This window comes from Rattus norvegicus, chromosome 3 (genome assembly GCF_036323735.1).
Source record: "Rattus norvegicus strain BN/NHsdMcwi chromosome 3, GRCr8, whole genome shotgun sequence".
NCBI classification, from domain to species: Eukaryota; Metazoa; Chordata; class Mammalia; order Rodentia; family Muridae; genus Rattus; species Rattus norvegicus.
Window position 1 is genome coordinate 37,905,805 of NC_086021.1, and position 21,172 is coordinate 37,926,976.

The 21,172-nt window shown below is 42.4% G+C and overlaps 1 protein-coding gene across 3 annotated transcripts in view; it reads right to left on the reverse strand.

Annotated features, from left to right (window-relative positions):
* Pbx3 (PBX homeobox 3) overlaps positions 1–21,172 on the reverse strand; it is a 193,716-nt gene that overhangs the window by 19,564 nt on the left and 152,980 nt on the right. For all 3 annotated transcript variants that reach the window (XM_039105260.2, NM_001107834.1, XM_006233975.4), the window contains 2 exons: positions 16,817–17,007; positions 9,520–9,655 (listed from right to left, as the gene is read on the reverse strand). In XM_039105260.2, coding sequence (XP_038961188.1) covers positions 9,520–9,655; positions 16,817–16,980 — 300 coding nt within the window. In that variant the 5' untranslated portion in view covers positions 16,981–17,007. The remainder of the gene's footprint in view (positions 1–9,519; positions 9,656–16,816; positions 17,008–21,172) is intronic.

A 21,172-nucleotide genomic window follows, 5' to 3' on the forward strand; every position in this document is an offset into this window, starting at 1 on the left:
GAATCTGCCATAAGATTTGCAAAGCATTCATTTATTACATTTAAGTTGACATGCACTGCTGGTGCTAGAATTATTTTTCACAAATCTAATCATGCATCTCTTCAGAATACCTCTCCTTATTCTAAGGCATAACACTTAACACTATGTACGATTATATACAATTAATACAATAATTATAACCTTTTGTTTGATATTATGTTATATGATATCTTATACAATTGCTCATATAGTAATTACATGAACTATATTGATATGGGTCATACCACATATACCTATGTATAAATCCATATATGTGTTCATGCATGTGTACATATATGTAGCTCTTCTTTCCTGATTAGAATGTGAGCCCCATAAAGGCTGGATATCTGTGGCATTCATGACATAACACTGCCCCGTGACTCTGATAGCTAGTTGGATGCTATTAGGTTAATTAATAGACACGAGTAAGATATCTAAACCACCCTGTCTCATAAGTGGAGGCCCTCCCCAGTCAGGCTCCATTCTAACTCTCCAATACATCGTCTTAAACCACTTACACAGCTGGATGCTGTTAGGCATTAAGAATATAGCATTGAATAGGGCAACCAGTTCCAACCAACATGGAGTTTACATCTGTAAGTGAACACCACAATAGTTCAACCCTTAGAATCATGCTAAGAACTATGGAGGAAAAGGGAACTAAGAGAATATGCAAGGAAGGGCATACACTGGCTATCAAGGAAAGCAAGGTCTGAAGGAGCAGAAATTGGTACACCATTCTTCCTGGTTCTTGTGAGTAAAGAACACCACAGAGAAACACACACACTTGCTACTTAATACCTTCTGTCTCTGACAATCACTTATAGGTGGTTTTCATGTATTTTCTCAGAGGCACGAATAATTCTATTTCTAGCCCAATTGTACATATAAGCAAAGTGGGCAGAGGTACAAAGACTCACTCAAGGCCACAAACATATTAAACAGGAAAGAACTGGGATTAGAATCCAGCCTGGTCTGAGAGTCAGCAAGCTAAAAACTAGCTGGCTACCTGACGGCCCAGCCTTCTGCTGATGGAGTTTTCTTTGCTTAGAACACCTTCCTTGCTAGTTTCCCTCTGTGGAATCTTATCCATCCATCTCCAGGTTCTACATATCATCTTTCCTACAGGGCCCTCCCTGGTGCTGCTGGCAGGAGGTTGGTAAGCCTCTCCTCACATTGTGTCTGGATAGAGCTGATAAGTGAGTTAGGACAGAAAAGCAGCCAGTAAAAAAAGAAAAAGGCAGGCAAGGGCACCTTAGGAGAAGGCTCTGGGAGGGAGCAGCACAGAATCATAGAGAGAGAAGCCAGGGGGTCTGGGCATGCATCCTGCACTGATCTGGGTCTTTTGCCCTTGGGCTACACCATCTATTTTCTGATCACTCCTTCCTCTTGCTCTCCACCCTGCTGTGGGCCCTGAGGCTGCCCTCTGCCTGGGGCTTGCCAATTGCTGCAGGCTGGAAGGAGATGAGAGAAAGAGGAAAAGGAGGCCACGGTATCTACTCCCCTGGCACTCTGCCTTTTCTCAGGGCTTGTTACTGGTTTCTCCGTGTAACGTCCTTCTGAGGTTCTGGCAACTCTTCCTGTATCTCTTGGGGCTAAGATACAACAACAGAACCAACTGCCAACATCATCCGTTGTTCCCCTAACACTCTGCACACAGTTTATAAATAGTCACTTTATTAAAATTGTCTCACATTTTTCTATTTTGAGCATGCCATCTGTTTTCTGCTGGGATCCTGACTTGCAGATTAGCCTACTGCCCTGACAAGTCTCACAGAAGTGAGGCACTAGAAAGGTGAGATACAGTGATGAGAGACAGGATGCAGAGGGACTGGAGGGAATACTCATTTACACAGAAGAAAGGGCTGGGTAACGTGAGGGAGGGAAAGCTGGAAGGTCCACATTCAGATGGGGACTTCCTTTAGGATAGGAAAAAGCAAAACCACTTAAGTCTAGCCTGGGAATAGATTAGTCCCCCTGTTCTCAGAACTGAGTCTCACAGAAGGAGTGGTAGAGATTCCATCAGAAAAACCCAGTTTAAAATATGCATACTTGACACTCCTGGGGCAGGCCTAAGAGCAGGCTAATCAATGCCCCAAGGTAGGCACCCCTTTCTCAGATCAAGCAGGTGCCCATGGCCTGCACTAGGTGTTACAGCTTTACACTTGACTCTTTTATTCTTCACACATTGTTTAATGACGGCTTCATCTCCACTAGGATACAAAATAGGAGCTTTTAGAATAGAAGCTTGTCGCCCTTTAAAACAGCGTGAAAGAACCTCCATGACACAATAGCAGCCATTTTCCTTCAAGCTGCTTCTGGTCTATCTACGGCACACTTACAGCCGAAAACCATTTCTGCTGGTGTCTGCTGCCAAAGCAACTGAAAAGGCCTTTATGGACAGCTGAAACAGATATGGTAATTTGATAGTCATCTTTTTTTCCCCCTGCTCTAATAATTACTTTAACGGGCTTCTTCTTGTTTTTAATAGATTTTTTTAATAAAGAAATCTTACTTACAAATTTTAATTAGCTTACTGAATGTTCACTGCTTTGGAGTACGTAGTTTAATGAGTAAGAGACCTCAGACTACTAACTAGCCTAGCTTCTTCACAGCAGCTGAGGGGAAGGATGCAGCCCTCCTGAGAGCCTAGTCTGTACACACCAGCCAGCCTCTTGCCTGGGCCCCTGGGAGACAGGAACCACACTGCCACTGGCAGGGAAAAAAAGTAACAATCCACTTTCTTCCTTTGGATCGAGCATCTCTACCCCAGTTCCGCCACTCATGAAGGCCTGAAATAGTCCTTGTCAAATCATTCTCTGAACCTCAGGCTCCTTATCTGTAAGGAACAGGTCAATGTCGTTTGTGCTGGACTGTTAACAGACAGGTCCTGTGTACCAGTTTTAAAGGCTTTGGAATGTTGGTTAATGGCATGAATGAAGAAATGAATCTAGTCATTTAACTTCTACTATTTCTGGTTCTCTTCTGCTTTAAGAAAAAAATCAATTTTTTCATTACAGTACTTTTCAGTAAGGCAGCAGTGAAGTTAACATTTTCATTCTAAAAACACCTAACTGAAAAGATAGACTCAAAATCAGAATCAGGAGAACAATGGAGACTTTGTGTCTTGGTAACTTGAATAATCCATGCAAGTTAGCTGTACTCCAAAAGTAAAGGAATATTAATATCCGCTCCACTAATTAAGAAAATGTGACAACTTAAGTGTGAGTCTCGGTGCATGTGAAATTTCAATAACAGCTTTGAGACTCTTCAGGTTACCGCGTGAAAGGGAACTCCAGCTTCTCAGCTGAACTGAGCCTCAAAACAGGAGACTTGATTTTGGTCCAGCTGAATTCTACATTGAGGACTTGCATTTACAGCATGCTATTGTGTATTAATGTAGGACTGCTACGGCTTTTATCTCCACTCTCCTATCCACTTACATTTTTACATATGAGCTTTGAGAGCTACAGCACAGACGCTTAATATGTTCAAGAAGAAATTCTTACTTTTTTCTCTGACACGTCTCTGCTAAATCTTTCCCTATTGTTCTTAACGACAACTCTATAACCCCGATGCTCAGGATAAAATGTCATCCACACCCTCTCTCACCTCCTATGTCAGCAACCCTGTTGGCTGTATGCTCAGTGCATCCAGAACCCAGCCCAGTTCATCACCTCCTCATTGACTCCCTGGCCTGAGCCAGGGCCAGCTTCTCCCTGCATTTCTACAGCTGGTGTCAGCTTCTCCTCAGCTCCATGATCTGCATTCAATCAGTCACTGTGGAATCCTGTCAGAACACAGGTAACACTTGCTCCTGTTTCTCACCTGACAGGGTAAAAGCTGCAGCCAGCCCCACTGCCCAGCAGCCATCTGGACGCACAGCCTTTTTAGTGGCTTCCTCTACTCCTTTACTCGGGCTGCTTCCACCCCATGCTGTGTCCTCTGCTAGAGAGTTCCTCACCAACTGCATGTTCAGTGTCCATCTCTCCAACTCTACCAAGCTCTTTTCTTTCCTTCCCCTAGTAAGCAGAAAATCTCCTAACCCCATGCTCTCCCTCCTTTATTTTTCTCCACAGCACCTATCATTTTCTAACTTGCTATCCCCTTCATTTACCTCCTGTTATATCTTCCCACAAAAGCTTGTGCAATCTCAAGAGCAGGCTTGTTGTCACAGTGCATGTAAACTTGGGTGATGTGAGAAATACTCATTCAGAAGAAAGAGGCACGCATTCTAGGTATGGAGCGTGATGGATTCTCATAACATGAACAAATCCAGGACACCCCCCCCCCCCCCGCCCAGAACAGGAGTCCTTCCCTGCCTACTCACTACTCCCCCAGAGGCAACTGCGGTCCTCACTTCCAGCACCCAAGGGTAACATGGCCTGTTTCTGAGTCGGTTACTGATGGAATCATGAATCTCTAGCATGACGCAGATACACAGAGCTATAGTGAATTTTCATTGCTGACTCATAGTTCAGCTATGCATAAATAAATCACACTGACGTCCCCATTTCCAGGCAGTCCCACTGTCTTGGCTATCACAGTCACAGACATTCCACTATGAATCTTTTCCATACATATTTCTATTAGCTAAGGCTAAGAACCAGTTGAACACTGATAAAGACTCCTATTAAGTAGACCAGGCTGGCCTCAAACTCAGAGGGATCCATCTGCCTCAGCTTCCAGAGTGCCAGGGCTAAGAGTACGCACCTCCATATCTAGCCTTCTTAACTGATGTGTAGGTTTACAGTGAATGGTACTCACATCAGTCCCTGTAAATTCACAACTCAAATGGAAACATACATTAATTCTGCTAAGATGCTTTGGCCATTTATTTCTTCCTGATCCCTCTTCTTGCTCTTCCTTTTGTTAGTCTCCTTCTTGTATTTGACCACACGTCTCCACCCCTGACTTCAAAGAGGGCGGACATACACTACGGATGATCTGCAATTTGAATTTTCATTTGATGTGATGTTCCTAGGCCACACTGGAATCAACACACACTAAAGTTCATCCTTCCCTGCTGCTGCTATGGGAAGCCACTGTTTAACATCCATCTTTTTAGGAAAATGGACAACAATATACTTCAAGTTTTCAGATAGTTTAGTGTTACTAACAATACTCCTCCAATGTTGTAATATACCTTTTAGGTGAGAGGTTTTCCAGGGCATTTCCATACAGATGTGAGACTGTGGGTTGACTGGCCTGGCCATTTCTTACCATGACCTGACCCCTGGCAGGAAACAGGGGTCCCTGCTGCTACACACAGGCTTAGAACCCTTGGCATCATTCAACTTAACTCTTTGCCAGTCTATGAAGGATAAAATGTTACTTCATTCCAGACCGCTAGTGAGAATGGGGATTTCCATCTAACTGAGCCCTTGCATATTCTATGGCATCAGTGAGGTCTCCCCACTTTTCAAACTGATTGACTGGCAGACATGGAACTCGCGTTGCCTCTTCTTTATTAATTTATAGGAATTCCTTGTGTACTGTGATTGCACGTGTGGGTGGCCATGCCTGGCTCCTACTGATTCTTAATTATTAAAGTATTTGAAGCAATAATAAAATTTCAATTTTATATGTTATTAAAAATTATATTGTTAGGCTAGGTGTGGTAATCCCAACACTCCAGAGGTGGACATAGGAGAATCCCTGTGAGTTTGAGCCAGCCTGGTCTACAAAGCAAGTTCCAGGACAACCAGGGCTACACAGAGAAATTCTTGAAAAACAAACAATAGCAACAACAACAAATTGTATTGTTGTTCTTATCTGTTTTCAGTATTTTAAGGTAGATTTTATAATCTCTGATGTCTAAGTTTTTCAGTATAATTTCTACTGTAGGGTACATTGCTCTCTTATTAGAACAGATTATCTGTCAGACCTGAAACAAAAATTCTTTGTTAAGGTCTAGAGACACCTTAGTGCTCGGTGGTTAAGAGCACTAGTTGTTCTTCAGAGGATGCAGGTTTGACTCTCATTACACTGTCTGTCTATAATTCTAGTTTTTGGAAAATCTGATGGCCTCTTCTGGCCATGTATGTACATGGTATACAGCCATGCATGCAAGCAAACACCCATATGAAATGAAAATATTTAAATTATTTGCTTTCACTTCTTATGAACTTGAACTAAAAACTCTAAGGATAGGAATCAATGTGTTTACCAGAATAACCATTTCATCCACTTCAGAGATACGGGAAGAGGAACTGGCATAGGAGGTTAATTTTTTAGACAGGAAGTAGGTGAATTCAGAAAGCTGTCACAATTAAATGGATACATATACTGACTGCCGGATGGGACAAGATCAGGAAGCATGTCTTAAAATAGGTGAGTATCTCTGTCTATATTATTTCTGGGTCTTCGCCCTTTTCTCAGAATTTTCAATGATGACTTCAAAATAAACTAAAGACAGTAAATGGTGTGGCCAGGTGTGAGGGAGGATGTCCATAAACCCAACCACTAGGAAGACGGAAGCATGAGGACCACTGTGCCCACAAGTCTGAGTGAGGCCGAGGCAAGATGGGAAGACTTAACTTCAAATAAAGACAAGAAGTGGAAAAGCCAGGTGTGGGCCAGCAAACGGTTCAGTGGGTAAAGGAACTTTGCTGCTGAGGCTGGCGAGCTGAGTTTGGTTTGTGGAACCTATTGGAGAAGAACTGACTCCATGCATGTGCCAGTGCACACTGCACACCCACACCCCTCACACACAGAAACAAATGCGTGGTTTAAAAAAGAGCCAGGTGCGATGACGACGACGACGACATGCCTGAAATCCCCATGCATGGCAGGAGGCAGTAGCAGGTTCCAGTCTGGCCAGGCCACACTGAGGAACGCTGTTTCAGCGCTCCTCATAGCATAGGAACATGCAAATGAATGCACTAAACAGTGTTTTAAACACTTGTTAAGTGTGTTCCCAGTCCCTTTAGAAGTGAGATCTCTTGACAGAACAGTCAGAAGAAAACCTTTTATTGCTAATTCCACAAGCATATATTGAATACGTCCTAGAACTACATCTAAATTGCTATATACTAAAGCCATCAAAAAAAAAAAATCTGGATATAGAGCTCTTGAAAAGGATATAATGTATGCTATCCCCCAGTGTCAAATATATTGTTAAAAGTTAAAACAAAGAGTGGGAGCAGGAAACACATAAAAGGACCCACAACATCCAGTGAGGAAAGCAGGCCTGGCTGTCAGCTGGCTCTGCAGTGAGCCATTTAACTAGAGTGTGGGGACGTACGCAGTGCTGTTGGATCTTTGTGCTCAGCTTGGCTGGTTTAATCACCTACAAGTCACACCCTAAGACTGTCTGTGAGGTCATTTCCAGAGAACAAAAAGGAACAGGTCACAATGGGGATCAAAGTTCAATTCACAATCCAACCTACAGCCACACCGTGTCATGAAGGCCTGTATTCTCAAACTGTGATCAAAATAAGCGCTTCCTCCCTCCTGTTGCCCCATCAGACATTTGGTCAGAACAAGATCAGCTTGAACATCCACACCCCAGAAAGCCCAACTCAAATCCAAACACTTTCGATCTGCTCATTCCTGGAACCTTATGTCCATCTGCTCATGTCCTGCACATTATACTCAGTGTTTCAAGTGGAAGTCAGTGCTACACAGTCTCTACCGAGGCATTTTCTATTAAACATAACTTCGTACCTAGCAATTGAAATAAATTACATCCCATTGAAACTGGCAAACCTGGAGACCGAAGCTCTCCAGGAGGAAGCAGAGAACCAACTCCTGAAAGTTGTCCTCTCATTTCTGCACACAAAATTGCACAAGTGTGCCTGCAAAAACACTAAACAAAATATTTTTAAAAGAAACTGGGCAGGAAACAAAGTAAACCATAATTTAATAAGAGAAGGAAATTAAGCTTTGAATGAAATCCTAATTACAAATCAAAGTTGCTATGGAAACAATATTAAAACAAAAGTTTAAAAAGCATCCTAGGATCAGGCATGGTGGCCCGAGGCCTATAATCCCAGCAGTATGGAGGCAGAGGCAGGCGGATCTTAGGGAGTTAGCTCAAGGCCAGCCAGGGCTATACATTGAGACCATATCTCAAAACAAAGCAAAAACAAATGAACAAACCAACAAACTAAAATCAGTGCAAACTTGGGGTATTATTTCCTCTTAAATAACCATCACCTAAGACGTTAATATAAAACAGCCATTGGAATCCAAAGGCGATGTTTTTTGTCTTGGGTTCTACAGAAGGAATACATGTAGTATGTGTCACGATCTGGTGGTCTGGATGAGAATGGTCCCTAGAGAGTCCTGCTTGAATGTTTGGTCCCCAGTGGGTGGAAACTGTTCAGGAAGGATTAGGAATCTGTCGAGGACTCAACTTTTTTGAGCACTGAACTTTTAGGAGAGTTGGCTTTTCTTTAAGCTCCACACTGTCAGAACTGGTTCCTACATTACCACTGTGCATTCCCAAAGAAGCACTGCTTGCATGGCAAACTATTTTTTAAAAAAAGTGAAAATTGGAATAAAAATTTAGGTAATTTCAGTTATATGTTTACTGTCATCCTTCAGTCACTACAGCAGGGTGTGCTCCAGAATCCCCAGGGAACAGCAGAATCCAAAGATGCTCAAGTGACATGAACGGAGTGTTTGTATGTCACCTACACATGTCCTCCTGTATACCGACGTCATCTCCATAGTACTTATACCATCTGATACACAATTACTGTAATATTTAGCAAATATTCACAGAGCCATACTGTTGGCACACATGTACTTCTTTTCAGTGGACACAGGAGGAATATATTTTTAAATTAATTACTGATCTATTTCATATTTATGAGTGTTTTGCTTGGATATCTGTCTGTGTACCAAGTGCCTACACAGACCAGAAGAGGGAGTTGGCTCCTGTGGGAATGGAGTTACAGATGGTTGTGACAGGAACTGAACCAAAGTCCTCTGGAAGGGCAGCAAGTACTCCCAACTGCTGAGCTGTCTCTGCAGACTTGAGGAAGACTGGTAGTGTCTCAGCCGTAATAAAACTAACAAGGAGGAAAGCAAAGAAACCCACAGAATTCCAACACTGCGGCACACCTACCTACGAGCGACGCTGCGAACTCCATTAGGCTTCCACTGAGAGTTCAATTAATCTCCTTTCAGCAACAGATAAACTGGTTTCTTATTGAAACAGCTTGGGTGAGTTATGTGGGTAAGGGAACCAGGCCTACACATAAGTACAGCAATGTGACTAAAGTATGGCTGTGCTTCTCCCCATGGCGCACTTACCTGTCTGTCAGAAGCAGCTTGACACTGAGGGCTGGAAGGCGGACAGAATCTCCATTCCTTGTCTTTAGTGTTTTTAAAACATCACTTAAGCTTTAAATTCTCACATTAAATTATGCAAATATGCAGATTTTATAAATGGCTTCTCTGAAGGTGACCATTTGGCCATGACGACAGATAAGGCCCTGGAGGCACAGGTGCCCTGCATCCCAGAAATGACAGCCCCGTGGGGTCCCTCACCTGTGATACTGTGATGCTGCATTTCTTGGCCAGCTCCTCTTTGGCTTCTTCACTGGGGTAGGGGTTGCTGAGGTGTGAGTAAAAATATTCATTCAAGATTTCTGTAGCCTGTTTACTGAAGTTACGCCTTTTCCGTCTACGAGAAAAGCAGGGAGGAAACAGTGAGTCGCAAGTATAATCAGCATCAGCCAAAGGGACAATTAATTAGGGCCAGATAAAAGAAAGTGGGCGTCCACTATTTCTCTATGAGAGCTGTTTGAGACTTCAGGAAGCCTCTGACATGGCCCAGCCCTGTCTAAGGTATTGCACCACTAAGAAAGGTCTAAGAATGTGGAGCTTAGTTCATCCCCTTCTTCATCCAAAAAAGGTTTATCCGAAACTGAATATATTCTAGGTGTTACATAGAGATATACAAGGAGGGAAACACATGCTCTAGAGAACTTACAGGCACCCACAGATCAGAAAGAGGTAGAAAGACATTAAATAAAAGCACAGGCTGGGGGATTTAGCTCAGTGGTAGAGCGCTTGCCTAGCAAGTGCAAGGCCCTGGGTTCGGTCCCCAGCTCCGGAAAAAAAAAAGAAAAAGAAAAAGAAAAGCACAGGCTGGGATGGGTTGGTGCACATCTTTAATTTCAACACACAGGAGGCAGAGGCAACATATCTCTGTGAGTTTGAAGCTAACCTGATCTACATAATGTGTTCCAGACCAGCCAAGGCTATATAGTCTAAACATGTCTAAATTCCCTTTTTCCCCCAAACTCCTCAGAAATTAGTAGGTTTGCAGCACAACCATACAAAGTGTCATGAAAAAAAGTGTGAGGTGAAATGACAGTGTGTAACAGGGACAAAGGACACAAGCTACAGACTCAGGAAAGACCTCCTTGAAGAAATCAATACACGATCTAATAATGTATAGGAGTTAGATAAAGAGAAGAGGTGGATGACCCTGAGATACAAAACAACTTGGTTAGTTTAAAGGGCTTGAAGAGGCTGGAACTCAGAAAAAGTTAAGGAAAGCAGGAGATGATCTGAAGGAAAGGCAGGCTTCGGTCAGAGAGGCTGTGCACGTTACAAGTGGACACGACTTTTAGTCTCAGTGCAACAGGAAGCTGTTGAGGCTTTATGTTTTCCTGTTTTTCAAAAATTATTTTACATTTGCTTATTTAATGTGTGCATACATGTGTATGTGTATGCATGGTGTACGTATGGAGGCATTCGTGTGGTGTTCAGAAGACAGCTTGTGGGAGTCGGTTCTATCCTTCCACCAAGTAGGCTCCAGGACTCGAATTTAGGCCGTCAAGCTCCATATCAAGAATTTTAACCCACGGGGCCCTCTCACTGGCCCCACTTCTCATATATTTTTGATTTTTCTTTTTTAAGACAGGGTCTCATTATACATAATGCCTTGACTGGCCTAGAGTTTTCTATGTAGACCTGGTTGGTTTCAAACTCAGAGATCTGCATGCCTCTGATCCTAAATGCTAAGACTATAGGCTTGTGCCAGGTTCCATGTTTTTTTTTTTTTTTTCCGGGGCTGGGGACCGAACCCAGGACCTTGTGCTTCCTAGGTAAGCGCTCTACCACTGAGCCAAATCCCCAACCCCAGGTTCCATGTTTTTAATGGTCATTTGAACATGGAAGACAGTTGGAAGAGGGCACAAAAGGAAATGCAGAGACTACTGAAGATCTGGCATCACAGGTCAAGTTGGAGGTGATGGTAAGATGGTACACAGTGAAAGCCACAGAAATAAGATTCAAGATCCACTCAGAAGGCAGATGCCATAGGAACTGTGCAAGAATGGGAGGGGGAGATAATAAACATCAAGAAAGATTTATGAAATTTCCCCTTTAGGCAACTGCCTGGACTTCAGTACAAGTTCCTCACAAAGGAACCAATAGAAGAATATATTTTACTGTTTTAGCTAGAGCGGTGTGTGTGTGTGTGTGTGTGTGTGTGTGTGTGTGTGTGTGTGTGAAATATCAGAAAACCAAATATTTATTAACAACCTATTCTGAGTAACAGAAACATTGCTTATACTTGGTGGTTATTATTTCTGTTTTGAAGAATTCCAGCTTGAAAATGAACATCTGTCAGATTTCACTTTAGATTAGCTACTCCGTGACTGGAAAACGCCTTCCCTAGATAATTCTCTCAGCACTTGCTTCCAAATCATCTTAATGACTTTCTCAACTGTGATATCCTGCACTTGGGAAAGTGAGTGTATGTGTGTCCGGGCCTGCTGTTACCACGATATCACTAACATGGCAGGTTGGGTACAACCTGGCCAGTACAGCACTCAGTCAATGAATGTAGGTTGATCAAAGCATCACAGGTTCCTGTCCTGATGTTTTTCAATTTTAGTAACTTCAGGAAGTTAAACCATTGCATTCTAGGCGAGATTAAAATGAAAAGGATTTGAAAATAAAATGGGTAGAGGAAGAGGAATAAGAAGAAGAGTGGATGAGAAACCCACAAAGAAGAATGATTCCTATTTTGCAGAAATCACATGTGGCCCGAAAATAAAGGCATAACACTGAGGTCTGACCTCCAGAGGCACCCCCTGCTGAGTAGAATGAGGTGAGCAGGGTGGGAAAGGTCTAGACTTGATACTGAGCATGTCAAATTGAAGGCACTCTATCGAGAACACACAGGAATGACCTACACATAAAAACCCACTTTTGCAGCTGATGTGGAAACTCAAAGACCTGCTGTGCCAGGGCCTCTGTTAGAAGACAGCAATGACCGGACACTGAATGATGGTTATCTTTGATACCTAGCTGTCTGCTCTAATCTTCCTCAGACCCCCAAGTTAGCCATTCCACTCAATTCTACTGCATGGCTACAACAGGGAGCCCAGCGAGAAGGCCAGGGTTCATGGGAGTAAATGACAGGCAGGCATTTGGGCAATGGGAACAGTAAAGGAAGGAATGGAAGGAAATCTCTAGAAAGTAAAGTGACTCAAACAGATTACAATGCAATGTAGACTTGGCTCTGCATGAATTACAGCATGGGAAAAGCAGACACACGAGTTTGTTCCTGAATGTTTTACACTGACTGCTTACACTCTTGTCTAATTATCAAGAAAACATGAACATGGTCTTCTGGAAAGGCAGGCACACTGAGCAAGGGCTTGCCTGTCTGGATAGGTGTGTAGGCCTCGGCACAACAAGCCTGCCTCTTGGCACAGAGGGGTCACTTAGAGCCCAACACAAACAAAAGACTGAAGTTTAGGGTCTGCATTCACTGGAGGCATGGGACATGCTTATTTATTCTCTAGGAAAGCATTCCTACAACTCCTTGGTTTTCCTGTCCCAGGGTGCCACACTTTAAATGGCTATGCCTTCGGTGGTATGTGTGTCCCAGCACCACCACTGGGATTGGGGATTGGAGAGCAGGTTTGAGTGGGGATATATTCTGCTCCCTGATCTGCCATCTTCTCATTCTAGCTCTGCTCATTCAAGGCCATAACATACTTACTCTTTGTGGAAGAAAAAGAAACCATTTAGGTATCTGTGTTATAAATGCAGTTATATAAAAACTAAATGTGCTTGCAGACAATGATGGGAAAGCATTCACAGGGAAGAACAGAAAGTGTTAGCCCAGAGTCCCTGCAGATGTGCATTCTAAATATCTTTGGTTTTTTTTTTTAATTATTATTATGAGCTCAAATTTGATAAAACAAATTAAACGTTGCTTCGAGATGCCACATCCCAAACTCTGATATCAGCTATTAAAAGTATCAGAAGAAGTAATCATTTAAATGACCAGAATACTTTATATGAAATTCTCAAAAAATAAAAAATTATTAAATCAAACAAACAAACACCATGGTGGATGGGGCTGGAGACGGTTCAGCAGTTAGTCAGCAGCACTTGCTGCTGGCTCAGAGGACACAGTTCAGTTTCCAGCATCCGTCAGACTCACAATCTTCCAGAACTTCACTCCAGAGGACCTGACACCCTCTTCTGGGCGCCACAGAGACTGCATGCATAGGAAAGCACCCGCCCCGGACACCTGAAGACCCAGTTCTCAGCACAAATGGGACTTATTAGTCCTAGACAGGCAACAGGCAGGGAATGAGAGGCAGGGACAGGAGACAGAGGATGAGGGAAGGGAACAAGGGAGAGCAAGCAGGGGTATTTGTTCCAGAGGACAAAGGTCTGCCTCTGGACAGAGGAGACACGCATGACCTATAGGAAGATGGCAGTTATAAGGGTAAAGAGGAAAAGCCCCATGTTAGGATGAGGGGATTAATTTTAATTGGGCATGTTAATTAGGTGAGTCAATGAGGGCATTTGATTGCTGGACTTCAACATTTGATAGGTGGAACTTGGTAATCAGTTTCAAGGGGGAGGAAGAAGCCATATAAGGAAACAGACCTTGGTGACTAGCATTAAGAGTGCAATCTAGGGTTGGGGATTTAGCTCAGTGGTAGAGCGCTTGCCTAGCAAGCACAAGGCCCTGGGTTCGGTCCCCAGCCCCGAAAAAAAAAAAAAAAAAGAAGAGTGAAATCTAACAGTTTTAGCAAGGCAGGGAATAAGAAAGAAAGGCAAAGCCTGTCAGAGTCATGTTTACAAGCTGACTAGAGGCCCTTCTTCATGTATACTGCATGCATGTGTGTGCACACACATGGGCACACACGCATACACACAAATAAATACATAAATCCTTTAAAAATGAAAATATATGCCCAAATGTACAAACCACATTCAGACGTATGCATATGTACGTACTAAAAAATAAAAGTAAAAATCTTTTAAATCAGTCCTTTTTAAGATTTAAAGTTTATAAGAACTTTATTGTGCTAATGAAAGTGAACTTTTATTATGATTTAAAAGACACCCTTTTTTGAAAATAGTAGGGCAAGTCACAGTCACTTATGGAAAAAAGTCACATTTTCAAATATAACTGTGTCGCATTTTTCCCTTGATATATTTCTAATAAAGTATCTTTAAAATAAAAAGTAGGCATTCATGTGTCCCTTCAATCAATTAGGTTTTCTAATTGATGACATATAAAGAAGACCCTCGCTGTCATTTGAACTTTCAATGACTGGCCTACAGGAGGACTGGGGGCGGGGCATGTCATGTCATGAAAAACAGCTGGAAAATGGAGTAAAAAAACCATTCGTTTCTGAGAAGTAATCCATAGAAAACAATTGAAAGGTCAAAAGATCAAGTATAGAATAGTTTCCCTCTCTGTTGCGTTCTCTTTCACGGGATTTACCATCCTATTGCAATCACTGTGTCATCAAACAGGATACTATTCAACTGTATGCATTTACCTGCTCGTATCCATTTCCTCCAGTGAATGCAAGCTAAACTGACGTTGACTTGTCTACGTCAACCGTTACATCCCACAGCAAAGTGAGTAGTTGGAGAAGAAAGAAAGAAAGGGTTGGGGATCAAGCTATAAGCAAACTAGGGAAAATAATTAAAATGATAAAACATAAGCTAATGGGTCCCGGAGTGATGGTGCAAGCCTTTAATGCCAGCACTGTGAGACAGAGGCAGGCAGATCTCTGTGAGTTTGAGGCCACCCTGGTCTACAAAGAAAGTTCCAGGCAGCCAGGGCCTCACAGAGATCCTGTCTCAAAACAAACAGATGAAAAGACATTAGAACAGTCACAATGCTTTTCTATTAGACCAAAATGTTGAAATCTTTTATCCCTCTTTCTCTTCTAGTTTATGTATTTTCCAAACTTAGTGCAATGATCTTGGTATTTTCAAACTAGAAATAATAGTAAACCGTAAAAACTGTGAAGTGTGGTGCCATCTGCCTGTAATCCCAATGCCTGTGGAGTCTGAAGCAACTGAGATTCTATTTCAAACTAAGCACTTTTATAGGGGCTCAGGGTGTGGCTCACTGGAACAAAGCTTGCCTGTCACGTATAAGTCCGTGTTCGATCCTCAGTACAAAACAAAAAATTCAACACTAAAGATCTTCACAACAACAAAGAACAGGCAAGAGTGTACTGTACTCCCCAAACCAACAGGCTACCATAGCTTAAGCAAGCATCAGAGCACCACAGTGGTTGGTACTAAGGGTAAGATGATAAAAATGAGCTGTGGGGACTGAGCCTGGGGACAGACAGGCCTGTGCAAGGGGCGCGTTAGCTTATGTACAAAAGGATCAACGGGAACCACTAGTCTTAAGAGAGGGAAGCAAAAAGCTAGTACAAAAGACACCAAAAGAACCAAACAAACAAAAACATTGAGAGTCTTGGTGACCAGTTCAGCAGGGCCAGGGGCTCCAGAATTTTGCTTAATTAGAAAACAGTATAAAGTTAGGAGGAGAAGTCTGCTTGAATCTTACACAGGTCTGGCAGACCCTTAGTTTTCTAGCTGAAACAATGCCTCACATATTTGTGTTAATGTTATGGGATCTATATGAAAATGATGGCTTCTGTCAAAATCTAAGAAGAGAAGAAAACAAGAAAAAAGAGAAATTCTTTTCCAAAGCTGGACTGACCTGTGGCTTGAGAAATGCCCCAGAGGCATCTTCACAGTCAGTCTGGACTAAGTCCTTGACAGCTCTTCGTGACATTCCGTAGGTCACCATAGACAATTAACTACCACATCCCGTCCGTTAACTCACACCACACGGGGGACACTAGCAGGCTTTCTCACTTGGCCTGACAGAGACCAGTGTTTTATGGTAATGTGATCAATCAAGCAGAGCTGCGTCTCTAGACTATCACTGTCTCGGGTGTTTTCAGACAGTAGACATAAGCAGAGTAAATGTTCAATTCTTAGAGGGGTTGGAGAGATGGCTCAGCAGTTGAGAGCAAAATACCTGGTTCCCAGTTCTTAGCGCTCAGAGGGTGGCTCACAACAGTCCTCAGCACCAGTTCCAGAGGACCTGATGCCTTCCTCTGACTGTCATGAGCTCTTGCACACACTGGTACACAGGACATACATGCAGGCAGAACACCCCACACGGAGAAAGTAAAAATAATCTTTAAAAAATTATTTAAAGCAAACCTTTATTAGTTTCATTTAAAAAACAAAAACGACAGAAATAAAAGCCAACACTGCTCTGGAGTCAGAAAGGAAAGGATGTAGTGAGTTCCAAAGCCTCTGGAACCCACTTCTCAGAGTCGCTCAGTCGGCAGCTACCTAGCTATACAAGGAAAGGCGGCACCGACACACAGGCTCCATGACGTGCATCACCTGTCTATTCACAGAAAGGAGGTCATATAGCCAAAGTAATGGAGACTTTAAGACAGTTTCTCTGGAAACAACCTAGGAGGGGTGAAGGGAAAAAGCCAAGCAAACAGTTCACGGCTTCACATACCTGGCATCAAGGAACCTTGATCTTAAAATCATGACTGCTTCACACGTGCTCTGCTTGAGCTGCATTTGGATGGAGCTAAACTTCCTGTGGATGATGCCCACCATCCTTTCGATCTCTTTCGGGGAAATGGGACGCGTTCTACTCTGTTCTCGGAGAAGGTTCATCACGTGTGTTGTGAATTCATTACATGCCTGTAACGGGAAAACATCACTCCTGAGGAAACTGAAACTTTGTATTATCACACCCAGACACTTGCCCATCTAAATTCCTACCTCACTCACAATGGCCAGCAGCACTCCGCAGTGAGCAGGAAGAGTGTGAACTAAGAGGCTGAGGAGGTACTGGTTACAACAGCAAGATTTCTGAAACTGAATGGCCAGACATGCAAGGGAGCAGACCCTGACCCCCTTCCCACCCGGTCCTGCTCCGCTTACAGATGTTTCCCACTGGAATGCACTGGTGGCCAGCTCCTATCAAGTGCATGCTCATGGCTAATACTAAATGCCTTCTCTTTTCTCCAGGGCGCTGTGTTTACTCAACAAATGTTTGCTGCAGCATCATGAAGTTAAAACCCTTCCTGAGCTGCCAAGAACATGGAAATGAGGAAGGGCTGGCCTTCAGAAATGATGCAATATTGTTTACCACATAAACCAGTGTAAAGGCCAATGGAAGGATGGTTAAGGAGTGTTCTGCTGATTCCAAAGGAGTAGTGCCACCCTGAAGCTTTGTGAGGGAAGTGATGCTTTTGCTCTAAAGAGTGGAGGCGTTTTTACAGGTAAGACTGGTCAGGAGATCGCAAGCATAGCATCCTAGTGATTTGACAAGTCGAGCTTAGAGGGGCAGAGGCAGGGGGAACGGAAGGAGAAAGAAGGGATTCCTGTTTTGCTTTGCTTTGTTTTGTAAATCTTCTAGCACAGTGGTCCCAGCCTAAGTAAGCACACAGCTTTCTAAAGCAAGCATTCTAAGAACATGAGTCTGTATCCACTCTGCAGCACCCCCCCACTCCCAAACAAATCAGTTCTTCAGGGGAAAGGCAAAGGAGACCAAGAATTGAAGCTGAGTCTGAAACGTTTTAACTGGCAACCCTCAGAGACCATCTTGTTCAGCTGGCCAACTGTAGTGCACATTCAGTGCTGTGTGAGTGGCTCTGCACTGAATCCAATGCTTCCTCTGTGGATAAGCGGCAGTCTGCACTCTGAATAAAGAGCACCTGGCATCTTGAGGCCGTAGGAAAACACATCCTGAAGCTGTGATAATGTCCACCTCCCTCAGCACTGCTCACTCGAGCACTGTTACTGAACTGAAGAGCTAACCTTGCCATTTATCTTGCTCCCATTCATTTGAAGCATTTTCCAAATGTTTTAAATTGTGAGAACTTGTTCCTTGTGAGTGGTGGTTGAGTTACAGGGTTCCTCAGAGTGAAGTTGTACAAAACACAATGCAGACAGCCAATAAACACCTACAGGCTGTTAGGCTTTTGTACTGCTTCTAAGAGTGAGAGTAAGACTGGTCAGTGTCCATGAAACTAGCACCCTGCACCATAATCAAAGGCAACTCAACTGCAGCCTGGGAGAGGTTAGGAGAAGACTTCGGAAGTTAGACAGCTTCTCCTGAAACTGTATGTACTTGTGTATTTCTGAGAGGACTCTGTGAGTTTCGTTTGCTTCCTTTTAAGAATCAAAGATAGTCTACAAATTTTAAAAGACCGCTAGTTATTGTCAGAAATTTCTAATAAATAGTAAAATACTAAGGAATTCTATAGATTAAAAACAGTTCTTCGGCTGGGCATGGTAGTGCATGCCTTAATTTCAGCATTCAGAGGAAGCAGCGGCAGCTAGATCTCTATGAGTCTGAAGTGGCCTGATCTACAAAGTGAATCCCAAGCTGGACTGGGTTACAAAGCAAGATACTGCCTCAAAAAGAAATTAAAAAAAAAAACAAATAAGTTTTTCTATCTTTAAGAAAATGAAACTTTTTAAAAGTAAATTTAAGATTTCCCTGCTATATTATCAACCTGGATTTACACCTAGCTGAAAGCAAGTGGCCATGTGGCCAAGAAAGACATGTATATATTTTTCCTGTACTTTCCCTAAGGAGATGCTTATAATGTTTCTAAATTGTATAATATGACAACCTCAGCCTCTAGTTTTCTCATAAGTAAACTGAAAAACGTTGAACTGTTTCTCACAGGATTAGCAAATTCTATAGTTCCATAGAATGTTAACAGATGGTCCAAAGGTACAGTATGTTTGGAAAGTGATGAGCTAACTGAAGCTGTGAAATATATTTTTGCAGGGCTCCTGGGTGTTTCTATGCCGACATATGTGCACACTAAATCCCCAAGGACAGCCTTTCTAACTTTACTCATAATTGGCCACAAGACTTCGTATCTTGGGAACAGTGCCTCCCCATAAAACAGAGTGAGTCACAAAGGTTTTTATTTTTTATAAGCCAACATTTAAAAAACTGGGTAAAATTAACTTTAATGATATATCTTATTCAAAAAATTCATGAATAACATTTCAATATATAACCAATGCTTGAAAACTGTTACTGAGGTATTTCATATCCTTTTCTGGATTCTCTCGATCTCAACTTGGACTAGCCTAACTTCACTAGGACTGCGACTAGCGGCTCCTGACTGAGCGTGGAACTGCACAGTACCAGACCATTTTGTGGACCAATGGGCTTGGTAATCCTTGACTCATCAGACAGACAGACAGACAGACAACAAACAAAAAACAACCACACTGTCACATAAACACATATGTCAGTCTCATTCAGGACCATTCTTGGTCAAATTACAGATGGTCTATCTCATTACATCTCAGCCTTCAAGCAGGTCTAATACTCCATGACAAAGGACAAGTACATAAGAAGCACTTCTGCATATCGAAAGGTGACTAACTCAAGAAAACTCATTGTAAGGGTAAAATCAGAATTTGATCACTTTCACTTTCCCCCAGAATGCTATTTTGATTTGAAAACAAATAAGTCATTATTGTTTAGAGTTGGATATTTGGTAAATGTTTTCTCAAAAATGAGCCAAGTCAACCCATCACGTAGAACTAAACAGTTTGCAGAATCTGTATCAATGATAGAATGTTAGCTTTCAAATGAAAATTTGGATTTCTGAAAACCTGTGACCGGTAGTTCCCCTGGAGACTTTCTGATATTCCGTGTTGACATTAGGCGGTCTATTTTCATAGTGTATAATACTGATGTGTATTATGTGTAATATATACATTATTACACAAGATATCCCAATCCAGTGAGCTAATGCTTCCAAAACAATCAGTGCACTATACTACAAAAGCATGCATAGGGAGAAGAATCTATTCAAACTACAGATTAGACTAACGGATTCCCAAGGAACAGAGAATGTGTTCAGTCATACAGTTTCAGATTACCACCTGTCATGTTTTGGTGTATAAAAGAGGATATCCACAATTTTCTGAAAAGGCCACTGATATCTAGCTATCTCTTCTCTCTTCCAATGTGTAAGCCCAGAAATCCCTTACAAACTTCAACTGTATGACAACTGATTGACTGGGGGAGTGAGTGCGTGAATAAAGCTCATCTCTCTCATGCCTAAGATTAGTGTCTGCAAACGGTTCTGCAATATTCTTCTCACAAATGTTTGAAGGGGGTTTGTTGTTGATGGCTTTTCTTTTTTTAAGTCATGGTCTCACTATCTCACCCTGGCATACCTGGAACTTCCTAAACCAGGCTGGCCTCAGACACAGAGACCCACATGCCCCTTGCTTCCAAATATTGGGATTAAAGCTATAGGTCATCACCACGCCCAGCTGAAGGTTTTTTTTTTTTAAATACAGTAAAATTTTAAAAATTAGGCTAACCTGTAATAGCTTGCTGTTAATTCTCCAAATGATTAATGAAAACTTCAGATTTCCTATTATGATAAATGCTGACAGAATCTACCGAGCAAAAGCTTCGGGGGGTGGGGCCTCAGAAGTTTTAAGAGTCCTGCAAACGCAAACTGAGAACTGTTTGACTGGAGAATAAAGAGAGCTCTAATGCTCTCACTGCACTCTGCGAATTTCTGTAAACCTACTTATACCTTATGGTTGCAGGGTATATGTCACTGTAAGTAATTCAAGGCATTATGAGAATGACTCTTGAAATATTAGCTCTCTTTGTTTTTGCCTGATTTTACGCTCTCCAGGATGAATATTTTCTTTGTGGTTCCTAATGGGCATCTAGAGGCTCACAGGAAAAAAAGGAAAAGGTTAAAAGAAAAAAAATTGCATTTAAAAACTCATAATTTCTGAAAACATTTGCTGAACGTCTCACGACTTATTAAACGGAGCCATGTATGAATGAAAACGCTGATGA